Genomic DNA, 24,700 nt, shown 5'->3' with positions numbered 1-24,700 from the left:
TTATAATTCTGGCCCCCAAAAGTCAAAGTGGAACATATGACAGAGAGAAGACGAAAGTAGGAAAATTAAAAAGAGGAGCCAGGCACGAAGCCAGCACACAACCAACACGCACGCTGTAAACGCCTGGACGCTGGCTGTGGGTGGGCCACAAATTTAATTCTAAGCTTTACAGTAGCAACACAAAGAGGGAAAATGATCACTTACAAGATTCAAAGGGTCCATACGATAAAAATAAACCAGGAGCAACACAACTATTTCTGGTGATGCGAACAGGGAGACATGTTTCCAGTGGGCTCTCATTAATGACAGAAAAATGAACAACACACTATTTGTAGCACCGTCATGAGAGTACGATGCGTGAGTTTCACAAGCATTTACACTCACCATGGGTGAGACAACACGACTGGCTTTTGGAAGGATAACAGATGAGCGTGAGCTGTGGGTGCCGCTGGAGAACTCACATTCTTGTGGATGAGATAAACACGCATCTAAATGATGCAAATACCAGGGGAATGTGCAACATGCTCCCCAAAAGCAAAGATTCAATCTGACAGGGAAAGCTTTGTGGGGTAGGCAGGCTTTCATTTGGCCTCTAAAAGCCAAGTTTTTATTTTCTTAACCTTCTATTACAGATAGTTCACCATAAAAATAAGTAAAGAAAATAACAAAATGAACTCCCATCATCCAGCTTTGACATTTTTCAGCATTTTACCAATTTCGTGTCACCTAGTTCTACTTTTGGGGTTTGTTTTGCTGGAGCATGTTAAAGCAAATCTCATCTGTCATGCCATTTTAGCCTATAAATACTTGAGTGTGTCTCATTCTTTAAAAACATAAGCACCAAGCCATTATTATACCCAACAGAATTACTGGTGATCCCTTAATATTATCTGATTTCTAACACATGTTCAGATTTCCCAAATAGTTTCAAAGATGTCTTTTACAGTTGGTTTGCTCCAATCAGGATCCAAACATGGTGCACACATGGTCTTTGGCTGTTACGGGATAGAGGGGACCTGAGAAATTTAACAGGGTCCCCTCCCACCTTTTTTTCATGCTGGCAGCATGTGCATTTCAGTGTATTTCAGAGACTGAGTGAGAACGGTGAGGCTGCTCTGCTTCGGTGCTGGGATGGAGATGATACTGACCATCAGCTGGGCTATTCTTTGTACAGCATGAAGTTGGGCTTAGGGAGATGTCTTGGAAGGTAGTTGATAGATTGGAATAAAAAGAGTTGGGGAGACTGGTTAAAGGCTGGTCTATAACCGACTGATAAAAAAATGGTGACCGCTATAACTCCAGCACCAGAGCCATGCTGCTAAGAGCCTGGGACCTGCAGCCAAGCTGCCTGGATTCAGATCTCGGCTCTGCCCCTCTCCAGCTGCTGACCTTGGGCATTTCTTAACATACATAAGCAACTGTTTTCTGAGCTATAAACACAAGGCCTCATACCAACACCTGCCTGAAAATGTTGTCTTGAGGATTCAAATGAAATTATCCATGAAGGTGCTTAGTCGGTGTACAAAAAAGTTAGCTATTATCAGTATAGGGGTCCGGGCAACAGCAGAAGGGTCACCTGTAAGAGGCCCCTGTGGAGTGAAATGGATGGGCTCTGGTGACTGGTTGGGTGTGTTGACAGACAGGGGTTAGGCAACTGAAGAATCAGTGATAACTCTTTAAATCTCTTCTCTCTTCACCCTTCAAAACATACGGGGCACATGCACTCTTATATGTACCATCACCATCACTCCATCATTGGCAAAGATAGAAAAACAAGGAGGAAAAGGCTTGGGGAAAAAAAAAACTAAGATTTTTTTCTTCAATAGGATACACTGGAAGCATATCCATGTGGCGACAACCACTTGGAAGTGGAACACTGGTCTTGAACTTGAGGGACACGGTAGAGCTTAGGATAGAGGTTCAAGGGTCATCTACATTGACATAACGGTTAAATCAGAAGTGAGACAATAATGTCAAGTGAAAAGGTGCAGATTAAGCAAAAAGAGCAAATTAAGACATACACACAGAGGAGAAGCCTGCCTGAAGTCATGGAGACCATTTATAAGGCGGGAGGGAATTAGAAGACTGAGTGAATGAAAGAGGCTGAGGTGTTTGCAGTCAGGCAAGGGATTTTGAAATGGCAGTGTAATGGAAACAAAGGTTTCTAAGGAGACTGCCCATCGGTGTCAGATGAAGAGCTCAAATAGAAGAGGTCTGAGAGGCAGCGACTGATTTGGGTATCAGGAAGTAATTTAAGATGCAACGCAAATTTGGGGGTACGTGTTCTAAATGCAAACCTGGAAGCTGTCTACACGGAAGTAAAAATTAAACACATACAGGAAGGAGAGAACTTAACGATGGGAGCAGAGAATCTCAGGAAGTCATCTCAAAGCACACAAGAAGGTGGAAAAGCCCCCAAACTGTGGAAAAGCCACTGGGTTTGCTGAACAGGCAGCCCCTGGTACCCTCTGAGAGTCAGGGGATGGAATGGCTCATCTTCCAATGTGTGAATTACAAACCCGTGAGTACATATATAATTTTGGCAAAAGGGATCGTTCCATGTGGTGAGCTCAGTCCCCCCGGGAACTGAACTATCAAAGCTACTATCTAATGTGACAAAAACGAAAGCAAGGCGATTCATTTAGATCAGAGTGATTTGTACCCATGTGTAAAGAATCAGGAGAAGCTCAGTTCCAGTAGAGAACCCCAAGTCTCACTGCCCAGCCCAGTCTCAACTCCAGAAGAAACAAAAACTCTAAATGGAAGATACATGTACTGCAATGTTTATAGCAGCACTATTTACAATAGCCAAAAAGACATGGAAACCCAAGAGTCCATGAACAGATGACTGGCTTGAGAAGATGTGGTGTACACACACACACACACACACACACACACACACACTGGAATATTACTCAGCCATAAAAAGAATGAAATACTGCCATTTGCAGCAACATGGATGGACCTAGAGATTATCATACTTAGTGAAGTCAGACAGAGAAAGACAAATACTATATGGTATCGCTTATACGTGGAATCTACTAAAAATAATAGTAATGAATCTATATACAAACCAGAAACAGACTCATAGACATAGAAAGCAAACTTATGGTTACCAAAGGGGAAGGGGAGAGGGACAAATTGGGAGTATGGGCTTAACAGATACAAACTACTGTACCTAAAATAGATAAGCAACAAGGATTTACTGTATATTCAGGATCTTGCAATAACCTATAGTGAAATATAATCTGAAAAAATAAAACTGAATCAATCCCTTTGCTGTACACCTGAAACTAACACAATATTGTATGTCAACTGTACTTCACTTTAAAAATTAATTAATTAAAAAAATGCTCAGCTAGATGCTCGATGAAAACTTAGGCACGTGCCTTCCCACCAAGCATCTATTCCATGCAAGCCCAGGGTTAATGCTCAGGCTACCATGCTTCCTGAGTGACCCCACGACCATCATGGCCCTGCTCTGGAGAGCTGACTGTTTTAGATCCAGAGTGTTAACATTTTCTTTTTCTCTCCTAGTCAAGATATGAAATTCATCACGTAAGGAAAGTCTCTGAGGCCACTGCAAGGATCTGGTGTTGCTGGTGTTGTGACTCTGCTTGGTCCTACCAGGGTCTTCCATGATATGCATCTACATACTGGTAATGCGTGCACAACTGGGAGGTCTGTCCACCCTCTGGAGGCTTGTGGATGAGGACGAATGACATCAGGTCCATGGCTGCATAACTGATTCAGGTGAGCAGTTATCCTCAGATTCCTTCCCCACCATGCACACACTGCACACATACGGGAGGATGGAGTGCCCCTCAACCCACTGTGCAGCTGGGTTTAGTCTATAGCAGTGGGCCCTGGCTTGGTTCTCCATTTCTGTTCTGTACCATCAGCAACAAGGGTTGTACAGGTGTTCCAGACAGGACTCAACACAGCTTCCTTTCCTTCATCAAGAAGGAGGGAGAGAATCCCAGCCCCCAGAGCCCAAAGCTGAGGGTGAAGGAATTTCATGTCCTTTAGCTTCCGGAATCTGGGACTACGAGCCAAGTCACAAACTGCAGGTGTAATCACACCTACTTGGTTTTAAAACTGCATTCTCTTTCTCATTTCTAAGTTGTCTTCCCTGAAACATGAAGGCTTTTCGGTAGGTTGGATGGTGAACTTTTGTTTTTCCTCCTCTGGGGTTAACAGTTTGATGTTCTCCGCCAGAACACCGCTGTCTAAGGTAGGCTGAGGGCAACTCAGAAAGTGACCATGAGGGTCTTGTCTAAAATAAAAACAGAGCAACTTTACTGAAATCCATGGCAAAAGTTCTGAACCCTAGTAGGCTCTGCCCATATGGTGTCTATTTGAGTTTCTCCGCGCTCACCGCTGGCCCTTACAGAGGTACCACATCTGCTTAAGAGTTAAAAACAGGTGTCCTCCCCAGCCATAAACAAGAATTTCAGAGGCAATTCTGGGCCCCCGGGTGGGCTCTGCGTAACAAAAACAGAACTCTGAACATGAAACTCCAGTTTGAAGGCTAGACATATCGAAAAATGAAGATATCTGAGGGAGCAAAGACGCTTAAGAATGTCACTGAGAAAAAGAGAAATGAAGTCATGAAAAGCCATGAGTCCCATCACAGTCAGTGCATGCTTCGCGATTAGCGTGACTCCATCTGTCTTCATGTGGTGCTGGTTTACATTTAAAGTGTCACCGCCTAAAAATAAACCTCAAACCCCTCGCTTTTCTGAAGTAGCAGCACAGCCTTCACTTGAAATCACACATCGTTTCTGACATAAAAAAGCAGCTGTGGAGCATGTAAGAGGCCTTTTCCTCCAAAAGGATGTAGGCTCTGATCCCGCAATGTCAAAACCCATATTCCAAGTCCAGAATGACGCAGAAATCCTTCTGGAACTTTCTATCAGAGCTCCTGGCCTCTTGGTCCTAAATTCACAGACTCCATGTGGTAGGCACAACAAAGATGCCCATGTCCTCATCCCCAGAACCTGTGACTACACAGGAAAGCAGACTAAAGCGGCCATTGAGCTGACCCTAATATAAGGAGATTATTCTGAAGTATTGGGCCCAATGTAATCCCGTGTCCTTAACAGTGGGAGGAGTAGAGCTGGAGATGTGATGACAGAAGCAGGGTCAGAAAGATACCATTTTGCTGGGTTTAAAGATGGAGAAAGAGGGATGGAAGCTGAGGAGTGTGGGTAGCCTTTAGAAGCTGGGAAAAAAAAAAAAAAAAGGAAACATACTCACAGTAAAGCTTCCAGAAAGGAATGCCAGTGACCCCTTGACTTTAGTCCACTGAAGTTAGATCAGACTTCTGACATCTAGAACTGTTAGATAGTAAATCTGTGTCGCTTTAAGCCACTAAATGTAACAGTTTGTTATAGCAGCAGTAGAAACCTAATACCTACTGCCAGGAAGCAGAGAGAGTCTTATTTCAAGAATCCTGTTGCAACTCCAGGACAGACGGTGCCGGCGTTTCTTTGGCAATAAAACCTACTCATTTACTTTTTTTCTAGTTAAAGTCCAGCATCCAGTGCTAACCCTTAAAAAGGATGATATAAAATGTGGGAGGCACCCTCTACATTTGTGTAGGGTGATGGGGTGGGGTAGGGGGGAAGGTGCATCTGGAGAAGTTAATCATTTTTTCCCCTCATTTTTACCGCAGAAGGTAGCACTATTGTCAGTAACTCAGTCCCACCTAGTGGACCTGCATTAGTGTGATTTTACAATCTGTCTTTTCAGTTTCCCTGTTCTTTAGACTTCAAAACGTTCCTGTGTGTTTTGAATGTTTGGATAATCTTCTATGGTGATCTAAATGTAGAGATTTTTAGCTCCCAAAGCATGCAGATTTTTGTACTATGCCCTCAACATGATCCAGGTTGAGATTTGATAATATTTAACACAGCACAACAGCAAACAGTCCTGAATTAGAGGGTGAATAATTTAATTAGAACGCTAGGACTTGAAACAGCTGATACAAGAATATTAACAGATTCTACATGCAGTTGTGCATGGGTTTTGTTGTCATTTGTGTTAGTTTTGTTTTAACCAGAAGAAAAATAGCAAGAGATCCTCTGAGTAAGTTAAGGTATTGTGGACCTGGGACCCTTTCATGTACAGATTTTCAGGACACCCCCCGTGGAGTGAGGACATAACTAAACTCCATGCTTAGAGATGAATTAGGATGTGTCAGGCCCTGTTTCAATCCGTTTGCTCCAAATGGCCAGGAAATCTGATTTCTCTACTAAGGAATAAATAATGAGTCATCAGACAAGAGGAAGAGCCCCCAAAACCTGGTATTGGGGTGTGATTATACCTGGAGCACAAGACAAAGGAAGGGATGGTTCAATTCACCGAATAAAAGTGAAAATAGAACTGAGAAGACTTACCCTCATGTCTCCGTTCACAGTTTTCGGCGTGTGGTTGAATGCGTGGGCAGGGTCCTTGTTGTACACTTTGAGAAGGGATCTGTCCTGAATGTTCCTGGAATTAAAAACATCAGTAACTATGGCAGATGAAAGGAGACTTAATTTGGCCATTTCCTTTGTCTGCCCCTAAGAATCAGGTAAAAGATATTCACAGACGATTCAGCTGTTGTCCGCCATCAACCAGACATTAAGTTCCTTTACCATAAAAATAGGCAAAACAAAAAAGGCAAAGGAGAAAAATGACTTCAGCTTTTCTTTTCTTTTCATTCCTCAAGAAAGTATTATTCTTTCTCTGCAGCTCTCCACCCATAAACATCGGGTAGCATAAATTTTCTTTCAAGATTCTGAGCAAGGAAAGCTAACACTTTAAGAAACAATAAAGCGCCCATATTTACAACACGTTCAAAGAGATTTGGTTAATATTTAAATATTTAATTGTTTACTTTGCCCAGACACCTGGTTTTCTGCTTATCTCATGAAAGCACACAAATGAAAAATGCTTTTTCCCCCCCTTCAAACACCTTTAGCAAGTGAAAGAAAATGTATTTGCAGTCCAGAAGGAAAAAAAAAAGTACCACAGAGATCAAAGCTAGTATCTTTACGATGCCTTTTTTTTCCTCTTCCACAGTGGATTTTTAAAAAATACTGTTCTACATACAAGTTAAATTACTGGGTAGGCAGGGTATTTTAGAAGGAAATGCAGGGGATAGATTCTTCCCCTGGTCTGCCTCTCCAAAGGCAGCATTCAGAATCCTGGAGTCAGGCATAATGCAGCATCTTGCTAAGAGCCTACCTTAAAACTATTTGAGAGCATATGAGTGTCTGCGAAGTCCTTGTCCCTCCAAATTTGGCTTTCATCAGCAGAAGGGCCACCGAAGGCAGTTTCCACCCCGGCTACCCCGCGATTCCTGCCAAGGCCAGGGCAGGAGCTCAGGGAAGCGCGTGCAGGAGGACACGTCCCTTCCCTGCAGGTGCAGCCGCACATTTTGTGGGCTGATCACAATCACTGGGATTACTGGGCGGTGTTTTCATTTTCAATGAAGTGGAGGATCCTTGGACTAGTCTTACCTCCCGCCTTCAAATATCCACCAGTAATCGCTTTGAAGCAATGACTAGCCCAAGCTTGCAGGGTTGCTGCAAACTTTGAGCAGCTCATTAGAAGTTTGCTTGGGGGTGGGGGCGGGGGGTGTGCAGTCCTTGTTATTAGAAGAGACCAGGTTCCCAGGAAGGGACGAGTTCACAGAAGGAAAGGATGCGGGGATATCACTGCAGGAACTCATCCTGGGGCTGGGGTCGGGGGACAAAGCCACAAGGGACGATGTGAAGAAACTGAAAACCTTACTTAAGCCACCAACCAAAACTTCATGTGGTTCTGAAGGTATTTAAAACACAGGAGTGGGTTTATAATTAATTTAGAAACATGTTCATCCAAGATGAACCAACAGGAAAGGCCCAGACTGCATTTACCATGGCAACATTTACAACACAGAATTTCAACCTAAACTCTCTGTCACATTTCCCGCAGGAAAATATGGAGAACCCAACACCATGATGAATGAGCCAAATGTTTAACAAATATGCCCTTGCTTCAAAAATACCGGATGTGAAATCAGATTCATCTATGGGTTTAGAAGATTAAAGCCAGCATCTTCAGGTAAAATCTACATGCTACTTTCTTTTTTTTTGGTGGATTTGAGGTTCTATTTCATGCTGATGGTGAGAATTTATTCTACCATTCAAAAAAAATATAATTGAGGCATTTTATGCATAAAAGCAAAGAACAGTAATTCTTTGGAAAGGGCGTCCATGTGATCATCTAGCACAAATATGATATTCATCACCAAATAAACAGTTTGTCCACTTAAATATTTTTAGATCCACTTTTTATATGTAAATCCAAACACTGAAAAGTCAAATTATAGACAATCTATAAACCAGTGACTTTACACTTAAATGTATTAAATGAGTTTTTTTTTTTTTGTTTTAAATCAGGCTCCCAGGACTGCAGCCTAAGGATCAACAAGACCATCACTTTTGCAAACAGAAACAAACTAACTGAAAATTATTAAGATTTAAGTGATCCCTTCTCACAAGCTCTGTTTTCATTTTGTCAACTGAATTTGCATCAAGAAGGATCGTCTCAGTTTGGAAGTTCAGGGGACCTTTTCTTCTCTGTCTTCCCTCCCATTTATCTTTTTGGGACTAGGTCACAACACACCCAAAGAATATGTGAAAGTCTTGGTAATACTGTGAGGCTTGGGAAAGCCTCTAGAAAATCATGACTCACTGTAATACAAAAATTCTTGCATGGGCTGCAAGACAGTGGGGCCCAATATTTATAATAATCTCACCAGCCTTGAACTCCACAGTCAAACATGCCTTTATGTAGTTTCATGCGTATCTATTATTACCATATCCCTCAATTTCTCTAACTGCAAAATGCAAAAATTCAAGAAGATTGTCCGTAAAACAGCACATCCGTGTAAAGATGACACGAGATTATACTGGGAACATACTCTCTAAATATAACGTGCTTAGTTCACGTTTAAGTTTATGCTTTGTAAATTGAAAATTTTTTTGGTGACAGCTTGATTAATAATTTACTTCAAAAAACAAACATGAATTTTCTGATACCCATGAATATTTAAACGTGTTTTTAAAAAGCAGGGAGGGTGTGCAAGAGATACAGCACCTATACCTTCGGGTATGTGTCAAATGTTGAAAGCTCTAAATTACTCATACACCTTGGCACACGCCTAACTATATCATTTCTGATCATTGTCAGATATCTGTCAGTTTACATTTATCATTTACTGGAGGCATATTTTTTTAAAAAGTGGTTCTTATTAATTCCACAATGAAGAAACAGGACAGCCTGCTATCCCCACAGGGAAGGGACTCATAAATCCACGGTGGGGCCCAGCTGCATTGGGGAGAAAACATTTTGAGGGAATAAAAAATTCCTGACCGAGAATGTGAACAGTCAGGTTGGGGCTGAGTTTGGAAATTAATTTGCTCTGTGACTTTGAATAAGTCTCTTAATGTTTATGCATCTGAGTTATTGGTCCCATCAGATCAAAGTCACTCAATCATTTTTTCAATTCTAAAATATTTAGCAGCTGGACTAGCAACTGCTTGTTGTGTTGACTGAAGTTCTGTTTCTCAGGCTTGTTTGGCTGGAAGAGATCAGACGGTCCCTTCTGTTCTATACACACCACCACTACAGTCCATAAAGGTACTTCTATTTCCCTGCCACCTACCAGAGCATGGATCCATTGCACCTCGTTTTAGACTACATTTTACCAGGGACCCTGGAGAAAGCCCACCTGGAAAGTGAGACCCTAGAATAAAGACCACTGATGTAAGAAACAAATGGAAAAGGACAAATGCTTCTCAGCCTCTTTTCTTGTGGACCACAGCATAGAGTCCCCTAAAATTCTAACCTGTTCTTGTAAATAATGGCCCAGTAGGGCCACTGCCTAACACGCCCACAGGCTGTGTCTCGGCAGATGAGAACCCTTGAGAAGGAGCTGGTTAAGTTCCACCTGCGAGTGTGACCTTCAAGTCATCTGGTCTCGGCCCTTCCTGGGTCATAGTTTCTCTTAACTCTTAGACAAACAGTGGATGGGCTCATTTCTGCCATTCTTTTCAGACATGACCTGCAAAGAGCTATGTGGCAGAAGTCTGTCCTCACCTTTGTAAACCAGACTTTGTAAAGGACTTCTAGAAAACCAGATAGTGGATTTACATCTGGGTAGGATAAGCCTGCCAACAACAGCTGTCCTTACCTCCCCGGGGGACACGGAGAGGAGGAGGACTCAGTACCAACTGTCAGTGCAAGATGGTGGACACACACACGCACACACACCTGCATGCACACGCGCACATACACACACACACAGGTGCTGTGACCGCTTACCTCACATCACTTAATTCATAGTAGACATTTCTGCTTTCATCTTTGATGTAAATGGCGACACTCGGCGACTCCAGCATTTTCATGGTGAGCTGCTGTGGAAAGGCACTTACGAACAGAGCACGGATTGTGTCTGCACTGGTAATTTCATTCGGCATCCTGAGCTGCTTGGTTTCATCTCCATACTGGAGATAAAGAACCCCTGCAAACAAGAGGCACAGAGTTCTCAGGCACAGATCAAGAGCCACACGACACACAGGCACACGCTAAGCCACTTTTGTCCTTCCCAGAGGCAGGAATGTTCGGAACATGCAAAGCATGTAACAGGAGACGTGTGTTTGGAATTTCCGAGGAATGCACTCTCCGGTTATGACAGAAATACCCACTTTCATTCTTTGGAGTCCAGGCAGGCTAATTTTCAACCATTTTAAAACCAAAAAGACAAGAAGCTAACCTTTGGTAGCCTAAAGTACAAGACAATACTTAACTCCCTTGAAAGGTCTACTTAGGAATTTGACATCATACAGTGATTTCCCGCCCCCCACATCTTTCACTAACTAGGAGCACAATCATGACTGCAACAGTAAGCTATAAAGTTTAAGTCCTTATAATCCGCTCAGAAACATTTTAAGTGAAAATGTTACAATATTTCTGTGGCTCTAATACATATTTATTGAATGTTTGTACCAAATGAAATTACCTACAGGAAGAATCTGGCGCCCTGATGGTTCAGAAAGAAAATGGAGCACTGGTTACATAAGGAAGAACACAAGGGCAGAATCACAGAATTTTAGAGTTCTAAGAGGCACATGGCTCCCCGTGAGCCGTGCCTCCCAGCACCCACACCCCCACAGGGTGTCGTCCCTTCCCACATGGAGTCTGGGCTTGGCCATGGGACTTGCTTTGGCCAAGGGGACATTAGCAAGTGCCATGCAGAATGGAGACTTGATACGTGTTTGCACACGAGAGCTTGTCTTCTTGGTAGCCGTGGTCTTGGATGCTCCCTCATGGAACCAAGCTTCTGTGGAGTCCAACGGAGCCACCTGGGGAGGCCACATGAAAAATGGAAGCCTTGACCAGTGGCCCCCACCAAGCATCCATGCTACAGCCAGGACCACTGGCTAGTCATGTGGGTGAGCCATCTTGAGAGGGGAACCCTCAGCCCCAGGTGAGCTGCCCCAGCTGATATCCTATGGAATCAAAATGAGATGTCCCCTCCAAACCCTGCCCAAATTGCAGAATCATGAGCCAATAAATAACTGTGGTTGTTTTAGGTCATTATGTTTAGGGTCACTTGTTCAGAGAGATGCCTGAGACAGGGGATGGGAGATCCTGACATCTGAGTTGAATCGTACTTCTTGGGAGACTCTACGGGGCAGGCTAGTACCATTAGAGAATCTTTGGCAGACGCAGAAGAGACTAGAATAGTGGTTAAACATGGCAGTTCTTGTAACAAAGTGACTTCTGGCTCCTTCTGAAATTCCATCCCAAAAAGCATACATCAAATTAAGGGAATGAGAGAGGATACAGAGTAGACAGAAGAAAGCTGGCACTGAGGTCTTCAGGTGGAGGGCTCCACAGCCTTGCAGGGCCCGGGAAGCTCAGGGCATGGGGCACCAGACCCTGCTGAAGGAAGGAGCACAGAGTGAGTGGAAAGCAGGAGGGCTGATTGAACCCACGTCTCTACAGCAGAACCACTGAAGAGGTTGAGCCAACAGACTGAATCCAGCTCCGCAGGTGCAGGGGAGGGGGAGTGAGGTGCCCTCAGACAGAATTCTGGCAAAGGGGCTGACACCTCAGTCAGGAAACTGGAGGAAGCCCTGGAGGAAGGCTGACTGACCGCCCTCCAAGAAGAGACCAGTAGCTTTTTGAGGGTAGGGTTCAGATTCCGTCTGGTCACCCCGCTGTGAAGCAGCTGGAACCATCCACAGAAGTTTCCCATCAGTGCGACCAGGCCAGGCCTCCCTCGTGCAGGGACAGACTAGCGAGGATTAGCAGGCACTTCATAAAAGCCTCTTTCATGTCAGAAATAAACAGAGAACAGAAACTCAGAAGAGATGAGGCAGTCCAAGAAAAGGGGAACATTTGGAGAGCAAGAGTGAGCTCTGGGGACCAGGAGAAAAGGAATGAAAAATTCAGTGGAGAAAAAAGTTGACAAAATCTCAGAAAGGGGAGGGAAAAGGATGGGGAAAGGATGAGAACTAGTTAACAAAATAGAGAATTGCTTTAGAGCCTCCCAATTCCTAAGAATGCGGATTTGGGTAAAGAGGTCAGGAAAAACAGCAGTTTTCCCCAAGCATTATACGATTTTTTTCTTCTCCCCGAACTGAAGAACATGAGATTAGAGACTGAAAAGGTCTGATATGCTAGACACACAGGGGCTTGTCACTGAGACGTTCCAGATGGCAGGGGAAAACCAGAGGTTCCTACAAGTTCCCGGGGGTGGGGAGCCAAGTCACAAAGGATCAGGAGTCAGAAGGGCATTTTGTGTCCACAACGGTAGCCCAGAAACCAGAGACCATGGGAGGAACAGCCTCAAAAGTCTGCAATGAAATATTTTCCACCTAAAGTCTACATTACCCAAACCATCCATCAGGTCTTTTGTTCAAGTCAGCTTCTCAGTGAGGCCTCCCCTCGCTGCCTGACCCAAAATTTCAGCACCCATTTTCTCTAATATCTCCCATCCTCTTCCCTGCTTCATTGCCGTTCCTGAGCATTTTTCACACTATAATTCATATTTTGATGATTGCTATCATTTATTGTCAGTCTCTCCAGCTAGAATGGAAGCCTCATGAGGCCAGGGATTTTTTGCAGGGGGAGGTAATTAGGTTTATTTACTTATTTATTAAATAAAAAAAAACTGGGTGGGGGGATTAAGTTTACTTATTTATTTACTTTTTAGAGGAGGTACTCAGGACTGAACCCAGGATCTCGTGCATGCTAAGCACGTGCTCTACCACTGAGCTATACCCTCCCCCCGACCAAGGATTGTTTTTAAAAACATTTTTTGTTGATGATGCTCACCATGGTATCCTTAATACCTGTGAGACTGCCTGTGATATCATAGTAGGTTCTTAATAAAAGTTTGTTGAATGAATAAATGAATGTATAAATGATTTATTAATCATCCAAAAAAAATGTTCATTTGGCGATCCATCTGGGCTGTAAGAGCTTTGGCTGCCTGATGCAAACAGCTTAGGAATCTCGTCCCTGGTTTGGATACAGGGGAGAACCACATTCTGAAGTGGCCATTTCCATGAAGGGAACAGACCTTCTGCATCGGGCAGAAGCAACTTCAGTTTCTCCCCTCTGTCCATCACCACTTCGATCCTCAGCTTCTTTAGGGGGTGAATTTTCCAGACTTTCCATGCTGTTAACACATTTTTCACAGAGTATAGAGAAAAACCTTTCAAGCCTGTTGGATCACAGATTGTGCAACATTTTTGCCCCAAATGGGAGATGTGGTGACTGTCCACGTGATTGCTAATGTCATAGCCAGAGGCCAAAACCACTCTTGAGGTCTGAGCCCCAACCAGGCCTGGGCGAGGCCCCTATACATGGACTACTCATGGCCTCACCACAGTCAAGTATCAGCTTCATTCCCCAAATTGGGCCTGGTTTTTGTTCCCACATCTGCATTCTGTACATGTGTGTGCTTGAAATAGAATTTGTAGGCTCTGAGTGAAAAAGTAAAAATTGGGCCTAAACTACAGTTACCTCAAGGTCTGGCTGGTGCAGCTGCCAGCTGGGTACACAGGTCCAGTTACAGATCATGAAAATCTAGAGAAGATGGGGAAAATGCCTTTACAAACAGAGAACTGTCTTTTTACACTTGGTTCAGTTTGTCTTCCCAGTTCAGGAAAGGTATTTAGAAATGCTTAAACTCAGAAGGAATTCTCTTAATCTATGACGGCGTTTTGCTGGCACAGTGAAGAGATTCAGCCTGCTCTGGCATCCTTCCCTCGCTCGGAGTTAGTGCTGGCTGTTCCAGGTTCAGCGGAAGTCCGAAGGGCTTTGGATTTAGAAACTCCCCATTTATGAAGAAGGGCAGAGGACAGGGGAAATGCATTGACAGGATGTCTGCTGTGTGTCGGAAATGGTACACATGCAATTTCACTGAATCAGCACCTCTGGTCGACTTGGTGTTATGGTCCATTTCACAGAGAGGGAAAAGGAAGCTCAGAAGAGCCAAGTCACTTGTCTAAAGTTACAGGTAGCAAATGGCTTAACTAACTTATGTATTCAATTTTGTCAGTCCGCAGAAGCCACCCTCTCTCCCTAAAAGCATACAGTCTCTGACATTTTGCATTTAGCCACATCCATCTCCTCCAACTGTCCTCTCTGGACCATCTTATCTGTCCTCACAACTTATACCCTGACCATCTGCTGGAAGACGTGGAAGCATGACGGGGGCAGCTTGGAAAAAGATTCCTGTCCTGAAGTCCATGATGACACACGGTTAGAAGCAATCCACATGCTGGGCGGAGTGGTGGAGGGCCCAGAGCTCTGAAAGCAAGTGTTAAAGGACCCTCACAACTCTTGGAGACCTTCTGAGAAGCTTGAATACTCAAGAGTTCTTCCATCCCAATGGCTTTGCCAAGAGAACATGCGTTTTTCACCAAGACTCTTGGTGACATTCTGCAAAACATATAGTGCACCTGGCAGGTCATGTTGTATGACACGTCCTCATAATCTTTTGAATCTCAGCATTGGGTCCAGAAGGTGGGACATCTTCTAAAATGTTCTTTATCTTAATATGGCACGCAAAGATTTTTACCGTGTAGCCTCGCTATGGACTGAATTTTTGTGTTCCTCCAAAATTTGTGTTAAAACCTTAATCCCCAGTGTGGTGGTATTTGGGGGTGGGGACTCTGGGAAGTAATTAGGTCATGAGGGTGGAGCTCCCAATGGGACCAGCACCTTTATGAGAAGAGGCATGGGAGAGTTTCTTTTCTCTCCTGGCTCTCTGGCTTGTGGGGTTACTATGAGATGATGGCCACCTGCAAACCAGGAAGCCGGTCCTCCCCAGACACTCTGACCTTGGACTTCCCAGTCTCTGCAACCATGGGAAATGCACTGTTGTTGAAGATACCCTGTCTTTGGTAATTTGTCATAGCAGCCCAAACAAACTAAAACAGACCTCAACCTCCTGTTCCTGCCTTAGTCCCTTAAATCATGCCACATCCCTAGGGCATCAGAGTTATAATGGACGTCTTGTTGCTCTGGGAACTTACCAAGCACACCCACCTTCCATGCGGTGCCATCCATTCGGGGGGCCCGCCTACCACCTCTTCACTTGGCACATGCTCTACCTCTGTCTGAGCCATCTCCCCCAAACACTCCTCCAGCACTTTTCCATTAAGAATTCAGGAATTTTCCTCAAATATGTTTTAGTGAAATTGCAAGCATGGCTTTTAATTTTGCATTATGATTTGCTGTATTCATCGGATGGTAATATATAGTAAAGATGCTCAAATAGCTTTTAGTTGAAATGAATTCACTTCCTCCTGTAATGTGGCCGAGTTAATCTGATGTATGCCTGCGTTCTGGAATGCCTTCTACAAATTTTCCCCTAAACAGCATTTTTCACAGGCAGATGGTGGTGACAATTTCAAATGACCTAAATCCCTGTTTCTCCAAATCCAATTTAAGATTATGCAAATCAATACTTAACATACAGCTATGGCAAATGGCTAATGCCTTAAAATATAAAGTGCTCTTTTAGTCCTTTCTGATGGGTAACTAACAGTTTCCAACTTAGTAAGAAACATATAAATATTAAAATAATATGATAGCTTTTTACACCCATGAAATTAGCAGAGGTTTTTCCAATAAAATACATGGTGCTGACAGGGGTTCAGAATGAGTCCTCTTACATATCACTGTTGGGAAAGTAAGTTAACACAAGCTCTCTGAAGGGCTATTTGTCAATATGTGTCAAAAGCCTCCCCAATATACATCTGGTTTGAACTAGTAATTGAATTTCTACATATTTATGCACAAAGATGTGTTGTTTATAAGAATAATGGGGTGGGGCAAATTCCAACATTAGAGGATTCATTTACTCAATCAATTCATGTAATAAATCCATTCATCGGAACACTACAGGGTTATTTACAGGGATTCTGAAAGAAAAATGGCAATGAGAAAACAATTCATATTTTGTTAAGTGGCAAAGTACATTATAAAACAGAAAGGAACTAGATTTTTACAGATCAATTAATCACCTCAATGGCAGGGATAGATCCAAGTTTTGAGGGGCCTGAAGCTTACTACAGTTTTGAGGGGCCTCTCTAAGAATAAGAATACAAAGTCAGAAACATAAAATTCATAGGAAAGGGAATCATGCATTTATAGGGGGCTGACCCTTGGTTTCACCAGGGTCATGGTTAAATCCATGTATTTGATGAATGTCAAGAGTAGCTGTCTTTGGGTGGTAAGTTCATGGGTGATGCTCTGTTCTTCAAGATTTTCTGTTTTCTAAAATAAGTATGCTTTGACTTGATCATCTTAAAAGACAACCCACACAGATCTAAAGAGACTGGCCAAGAAGGTTCCTACTCAGTTAATTGAGTAATTTTTTTTTAAGCCAGAAGAAACGGGCCAAGGGAGGCACACATATTAAAACTCTCAGTGGAGTTGGCATCTGAAATGGGGAGGACACTGCTACTTAATATAAGCAAGAAATGCCAATATAGTTAACATCGTGGTATATCCTTAGGAGACTGAATTTCAGAAACATGGTTTTAAAAAAGAAATGTAAATGCACTGAGAGGTACCTTAGAAGGCTCTGTAGATGTCGCTTCCTTCATTCACAAGACCAGCCCCTAAGCTGTGTTTGGTTCTGTGCCAGGTACAGAGGGGCAGGGGGTGGAAAATGATAAACAACTAATCACAGCCCTCACAGTGGTTCCATAAATAACACTGTTATTTAGAAATTAATGATTCAGATCTGATACCAGCTGACATTTTGTTTCAGACACAGCAGACATCTGAAGACAAGGTCACGTGTATTCCTTGAAAAGTACTAACATGCCCTCTGATGTTGGGAACGTTTCACATCCTGGACAGACTCATGCTTCGGTGTCCCTTCCTACGGAATAGCTTTCCAAGTAGGTGACAAAGCAAGATGGTGAAAGTTGTCTTGCAAAGAAGAAGATAATAGAAAATCAGAGTGGGGTAGGTACAGCTCAATGGTACAGCACATGCTTAATGTGCAAGAGGTCTTCAGCTCCAGCTCTAGTACCTCCATTAAAAAATAATAAAAAAAAAAGAAAAAAATTTATTCTCCACAGAAAGTCTGAATAATTTGGGGAGGAATAATTTTTCCCACCCCAAAAAAAGAAAATTTATTCTCCACAGAAAGTCTGAATAATTTGGGGGGGGGGAATAATTTTACTCTCAGATTTCAGTGTCTTTGGGTAAACACCAGATCTTTGCTGCAGTATCTGAAATGGATTATACCAATCGAATGTTTTCTATTTCATTCAGATACTTGATATTTAAAGACAAGGCAAGACTCTATTAAGTCTTTTAACTCATTTATCTTCTATTAGTTATAACTGGGGAACTGTGGAGACTCTCTGGAGAATCTTTATGAAAGACTGAGAAATTGCAAGAGCAATTTTAAGTGAAATTCTAATTTAGAATGTACTTTAAAAGAGTCATAATTGTGGTGCAGCCTGTGTTAGCATCATGGGAGAACATGTTAAAAATAACGTTGTAGGAAATGAAATATGGTAGAGTCTTACCCATCCAACAACCTGACAGACAGCAGTCACAAGACAGAGACCTTGTTGAGAGGGATCAATTCTTGATAGAGAGCCTTAGTAATGGCACCATCAGTGCTTAACTCCTTAACTTTGTCTTGTTCCAGACAATCTGGTAGAGTTGGGGCTCAAGTGAAATGATAATACCGTTGAAGTGACCATCTGAAAGCATTTCTCTAAAAATAATACCTTGAAGAATCTGATAACTTTTGGAATTCAGCCTGTGTTAAAGATGTGAATGTCTAAGATGCAGATGCTGATTTCTTGTGCTGTGAGCCTATCACGCCCTCTTACGTGGATTCGTTAGAGACCTGTGTATGAAGGAGTTAATAGTGCAAAGTCACTACAGAACAAACAACAACATCAACAGAGTCAAGAATTTAACCTTAAAGGTTACTCAACAATTAAGGCAGAACATAGTATAAGAAAATGCTTTGAAAAACATTATAACTGACTGCAGATACACTACAAGCGTAACTGGATTCTTTCTTACACTTAGGGCGACCTGTTGGTTAAGTTAAACATTGCACTATCAACTCATATTGTAAGGCTGGTATTAACCTGGATATTAAGAAAGTAATAAAAGTAAAGATTTCAAATTTAAATGCAACTCCCTAAATTAAACATTAGCAAAGCAAATTTAGCAATGTATGAAAAAAAAAAAACCCATCATAACCAAGAAGAGTTCATCTCAGGAATGTAAGGATGGTTTAACACCATAAAGTCCAGTACTATTATATGCTGCAATAATAAATAAGAAAAACTCTACAATAATCTTGATAGTGTCAGAAAAAATGTTAAGAAAAATCCAAAACATATTCAAAATTAAAAACAACAATAATAATTTAACAATTAAAGAGAACTTTTTTAACATAATGAAAGGCATCCACCAAAAACCTCAAACAAACATAACGCTTAATAATGAAATCTTAGAAGCATTCTCTTCAAATTCAGAATTTGTGCTATTGTTGCATCTAAAGTCCTGGCTAGCCCACTTAATACAAGAAAAAGAAACGCAAGGTATATGGATTAGAAAGGATAAATCAAAACTGTGATTATCCTCAGATGATATAACAGAGAGTCCAAGGAAACCTGCAGACACAGTATTAGAACTAATAAGGATTCAACACGACTGAAAGATAGTCAATTATAAACTCCAAAGCAACCCCAAATACTAGAAAAAAATCAGAGAATATTGTTTGATAAAAATACAGCACTTATATCACCAACAATATGACAGATTTGAAGAACAACAGTAAGAGGGAGTACTTTTCTATAGCAACACTACTAAGACAGTGTGGTTCTGGTACAGGGATAGAGCAAGGAGGTTCATCGAACAAAACAGAGCCTAGAAAAAGACATAGGCTTTACAAAAGCTTGATGTATGACAGAGATGGTGGTACAAGTCCATGGAGAAACAGCTGTTCCATAAACAGTGTCAGGAAAATTGGTGCACCATATGGAAAAAGTAAAAAAATATATCCTTTCCTTACAACATAAGTAAAATAAATTCCTGATGGACTAGAGTCCTGTATGTGAGAAGCTAAATGATGAAACTTAAAAAACAAACCAAGACGAAACACGGTATTATCTCCTACTATGTTGGTAGAGGGAAAGACTTTTAAAAGAAAGAAAAATCATAAGCCACAGAGAAAAACATTGCTTAATTACACTACATGAAAATGAATATTCTGCACTACAAAAGACATTGTAAACAAAGTAGAGAAACCAGAGTCTGAGAGAAGACATATTTATCACCCGTTTGCTCTACCAGGGATTAATAGTCAGAAAAATTAAAGAACTCTTATTTATCAACGAGAAAATAGAAAATGGGCCAGAGTGGATATACAAAAATGGATATAATTAGGTAATCCATACAGGAAGAAACTCCAGCAGCCAATAAATATAAAAAAGCCCAATCTCACTAGTAATTATGGAAATGAAAATGGAAACAATGAAACATTCTTTTAAACCCATCAGATAGGCAAGAGTCAGGAAGTCTGCTAACTTCAAGTATTGGCCAGGTCATGGGAAAATGGAGTCTGTGATTCACTGGTGGTGAAAGTACAAATCCACACCATCATTTTAGGACACCTGGTGACGTGGAAGATGTGCATCCTATAACCTGGCTATTTCTTTTAAATTATCTATCACAGATGAAATCTCATGGGCGGGCATCTGGTCCACGATGCTCACTGTAGCATTGCTTCCTTCTGATTTGTTGTTCTCAGTGGTTCATTCTTATCATGGAATCGTCAACAGCAGTTATCATGAATGAAATAGAATCACACCCATCAACATGGAAAAGTCTCCAAAACACAAAGTTGAGTGAACACGTAAGGTTACAAAAGGATACATGCACTATGACCCCACTTATGCAAAGTTGTGCAACAGACAAAATAGTAATATACATTGTTTATGTGTGGCGGCCACACCCTGTGACTTCAGCCAGACGCTTCCCACTAGCTCTGGGAAAGAAGAAGGGGGATGGAAAGATGATGGGATTTTAGATTTTACTTTTTAAAAAAATATGAGGCCTAAAGCTGTTATAGAAACATATTTTTCTTTCTAAAATTTAACCCCTTATATAGCACTCACTATGTGCCAGGCACCGGTCTAGGCCCTTTCCAAATAGTAACTCATTTAACCTTCTTTATGAGGTTGCACTATAATTATCCCCATTTTACAGATGAAGTAAAGAGAAGTAACTTGTATGACTCACTCAGCTAATTATGTTAACCATTGTGCTAGGCTGCAAATATCTGTTTGATTTTGGTAGTGTCTATTATAGAATTTTTTTTTATTGTCTGTATTTTTTCCATCCATAAAATTAAAGAATATTTTTATTTAATTTTTTTTGTTAAAATCATAGTGTCTGAATAGTGTCACTTCTACAGAGCACCCAGATCCGACTGCGGAGCTTAAACCTGGATGTAATTATGAAAATTTGGAAGTTTTCCTCGTCTTTTCATAAAAAGAAAAAAAAATGGGTGCAGAAATTCTATAATACAGAACCAAAGAGTAAAGGCCACAAAAGGAAGGAGATTTTCTTAAAGAACAAAAATATAAAAGTACGATAACCATGATCCCAGAAACAAAGGAATTGGCCTTTTAAGGATATGAAAGGTGCAACTTTTACAGAATTTCCAATGAATGTTTTCAAAGTAGCAGAAAGATTTTGGCTATAAATCAGAGTGCATGTGCCCATCTCCACCAGAATATTTATACATCCTGCCTGGTCTTCAATTATACTGATGAGCAGATTTAAGACCAGAGATTATGGGCATTAGTAAGAAACCATCTGAGTTAATCTGAAATTTATTTTCTTCTCTGCTAAGTTATCAGTATTTTACATCATAATAACCAGTAATTATTATGGATGAATGAATATTTCTTGAGGAAACTTTTCAGTATGAAATGTTAGTTTTTATATAAATTACATGTAGATTTTTTTAAAACCCCAATATAGAGTATCAAGAATTTTATTGTTCATAATTTCTTATATTTTTTACTATTATGTGAAAATTATTTTTCTTGAAAAGGTACAACCACTTTAGTCCCTGTGTTGGGGGAGAAAGACACTAGGGGGTAGTGACAGGACAACCTTCTTTTCCCCTCTGGTAAGCGTACCTCAGAATCACCAACAATTTCCAGAAGAAACTTTCAGGGTAACTGGAAACAAACGCACTTCTTTATACTTTGACACTCTAAGTCACACAAATGACAAAAAACAGAAACCATCCTTTGATGACAAATGTTGTAAACATACGCCAGTACACCCATATCTATGGATTCCACTTCCCAAGACAGTCTCCTCCCTGTTTCAAATTACGTTTTAAAAGCAGTAACTGTGGGATGCTGGGACCCCAGAGAGCCATGCCGTTTGGTGCCACTTCTTCCCACATCTTTCCTATCCTCCCTCTCGCTCCTGGACTCCACATCTTGGTGTCCTTTGTGGCCCAGCCTTCTGCCGGGGCTCTTGTCCCCCAGCGATTCTAGTCCCCATCAGTCTGGGACTCTCCTGGAACTGGTCCACTCTCTAGCACCTCAGGGAAGGATCTGGGGAAAAATCCATCAGTCTGCAAACAGCTGGCCTTTGCCACCCTTAGGTGCACCCACTCAGGTAACGGGGGCAGACGGCAGGAGGGTCTCTGTGGAGGGGATGCTCCAGCACAGGCAGCCCCCGCCAGGGGTTCGGGAACACTCACATTTCACTCCTTGCTTTTCTGCTCCCAGGTCTGTGGAGAAGGCAGTGCGGTTGGAAATGTGACTGTCTGGGAGGGTGAGGCACGCGCTGAGTTGAGTGGCTGTTCTTTTTTGGGGCTGCCTTTTTCTCAGCTGCTTCTTGGGTGTTTGAGGGGGAGGCTCAACATTTTTTTCCAGAGAATGGTGAGAAAGAGGATGTGGGCAGTTGGGGGAATTCATCTACCACTGGCCTTCATTTTGAAGGTCTTAAAAAAGAGACTGGCCCTATCAGTGAGAAAGTAACTCATCTATCCAATGCTGGCTCTCACAGCAGTGATCAGCTTCCCCTAATTTGATTTGATGGATGTGCAGGGCTTATGTCTGTAAGTCCTGATGGAATCAGGGTCGAACTGTGTGATGGAAGAGGAGGGTGGCAGAGGGGGCCCCCACCCAGGGGGTCTACACTTTGGAACCCCTCCCCACCCCCAACATCGCTGAGTGCACCCCAAGTGCTGAGGGCGGTCAAGGCTGTAAGCAAGAAGCATGGGGGTTGGGGGCTTGCCCCTGCAGGTTGGGCGTCATGCACACAAAACATGAAAAGAGATGGCGGGAGAAACGGGAGGAGAGTGGGCTGCTACAGATCAGGGCTGAGGCGGACACTCCTTCATCCCGCGATCTGGCAGAGAACTCGGAAAATTTTAAAAATTCTAAAATCACATCTGCCTTTCTAGGTGGTGGTGAAGGGATCCTGGTCAAAGCATGAGGCTAGAACATATTTTACCCAACTGTTTGTCAGCCTGATTTACAGCTTTCAAAATATTTAGGCACACGGTCCAGATGTCTCTGTGCAGGTCCCAGGCAGGCTCGTGTGCGACAGAAGGATTAGGAATGTTTCCTGAACATTGGCGTCAACGCTAGGAATAGGTCCTTCCATCAACAGATGTGACGTTGCTGACTTTCTGAGTAGTCCTGATGGACGCAGGTACCTGGGTGTCCTCTGCTTCTCCCAGACACTTGCTTACTTTATTTTTGGCTTCACGTTGGCAGGAGAGCTCAGTCGTGCTGAGCTACTTTGTGTCTCCACGTCACAGTCATTGGTGACTGCTTCTGTGACTATTTAAGCTTCAATAAAAAAAAAAATGTTTTTTTGCATTTATCCTGTTTGGTGTTCTCTGAGCTCCTTGGATCCATGGTGCAGTGTTTGAAATTAACTTGGGGGGAATTATCAATCTTTTAAAAACTTTTTTTCAATATTATCTTTTTTTTTCACTTTATTTTTTTGGGGGGAAGGAGGAGGTAATTAGGTTTATTTATTTATTTATTCATTTTTTAATGGAGGTGATGGGGATTGAACCCAGGACATCGTGCATGCTAGGCATGCACTCTACCACTGAGCTATACCCTCCTCTCCAAGTTTCAAATTTTTTCCATTATTATTATGTGCTAATTATTTCTGTTACTTGTTCACTAGTCGGGTTCTTCTGAGCTTTCAGGAGGCTGTCTCAGGCTGTTATGAAAGTTCTCTCCACCCTAACAGGCCACAGCTGCCCTGTGGACACTCCCTAGACAAATCCAACCAGGCGGCACAGGGACAGAGGGAGAGCCAGGGGCTGGTCCCTGGCTGCCAGCCCCCACCCCTCCCTGCGTCTTCCCTGCCGCTCCTCCTGTGTCCCTGGGTCCGTGCCAGAGGGTGTGGCTCTTCTGGAAGCCTCTTCAGCATCACCCCGTCGTCAGCCCTCTCCACACCCTGCCCCTCTGGGGACATCTGGAATGTTCTTTTTTCAGCCCTGGCCAGAGGAATGAAGGGGTTCCAAAGTGAGGTGCCTCCTAGGAGAATGCAGACCCCTGGCAGTGGGCAGTACCCCTGCCCTTGAAGGCCGGACAGGTGCTCCGGATCACATGTGCAAGGCAGTGTGAGCTGGACAGCGGAGAGCATGGGGTTGAGATGGATCTGTCGGTTGTGTGTGCCAGGTGAGGTCACTTGGTGGCACTTGTCCTGGTTGGAGCAGGGCTTTTAAAAAGTTTTTGAAAGGTTTATCTAATTTCTGTAAGACATCTCCTTGTAGGCCCCATCTCGCTTTACAGGCAAGTGGAAAAGGGCAGAGTTGCTGCCGGGAGAATTCCAGGTGCACTAGGGTAATAAGATCCTCCCAAATGCCCGGCCTCCGGCTCGCAGGGGCTCTACGGAAGGGCTGGGTGCCAGATCCCATGATGTGAATCCCCAGGGCTGGGCCTGACAAGTTGAGCTTTCCAATCTGCCCTCGAAAGAACCCAGAGAGACTTTACTGTTACCGTTACCTTCTGTTGCCCTCCGGTGCTTTCTGAAGGGGCATTTAAGGGACATCACACATGACTGCTTCCTCCTCCTCCTCCCCATTTCCCTTTGTAGT

The 24,700-nt window shown here is 42.7% G+C and overlaps 1 protein-coding gene across 1 annotated transcript in view; it reads right to left on the bottom strand.

Annotated features, from left to right (window-relative positions):
* Positions 1–24,700, bottom strand: part of KIAA1217 (KIAA1217 ortholog) — a 278,647-nt gene that overhangs the window by 85,415 nt on the left and 168,532 nt on the right. Inside the window, 2 exon segments of the mRNA XM_032474159.1 lie at positions 6,402–6,495; positions 10,360–10,558. Of these exon segments, the coding sequence (XP_032330050.1) occupies positions 6,402–6,495; positions 10,360–10,558 (293 nt within the window).

The sequence above is a fragment of the Camelus ferus genome, chromosome 35 (assembly GCF_009834535.1).
Source record: "Camelus ferus isolate YT-003-E chromosome 35, BCGSAC_Cfer_1.0, whole genome shotgun sequence".
Taxonomy (NCBI): Eukaryota; Metazoa; Chordata; class Mammalia; order Artiodactyla; family Camelidae; genus Camelus; species Camelus ferus.
This window is presented reverse-complemented; position numbering and strand designations above follow the sequence as displayed.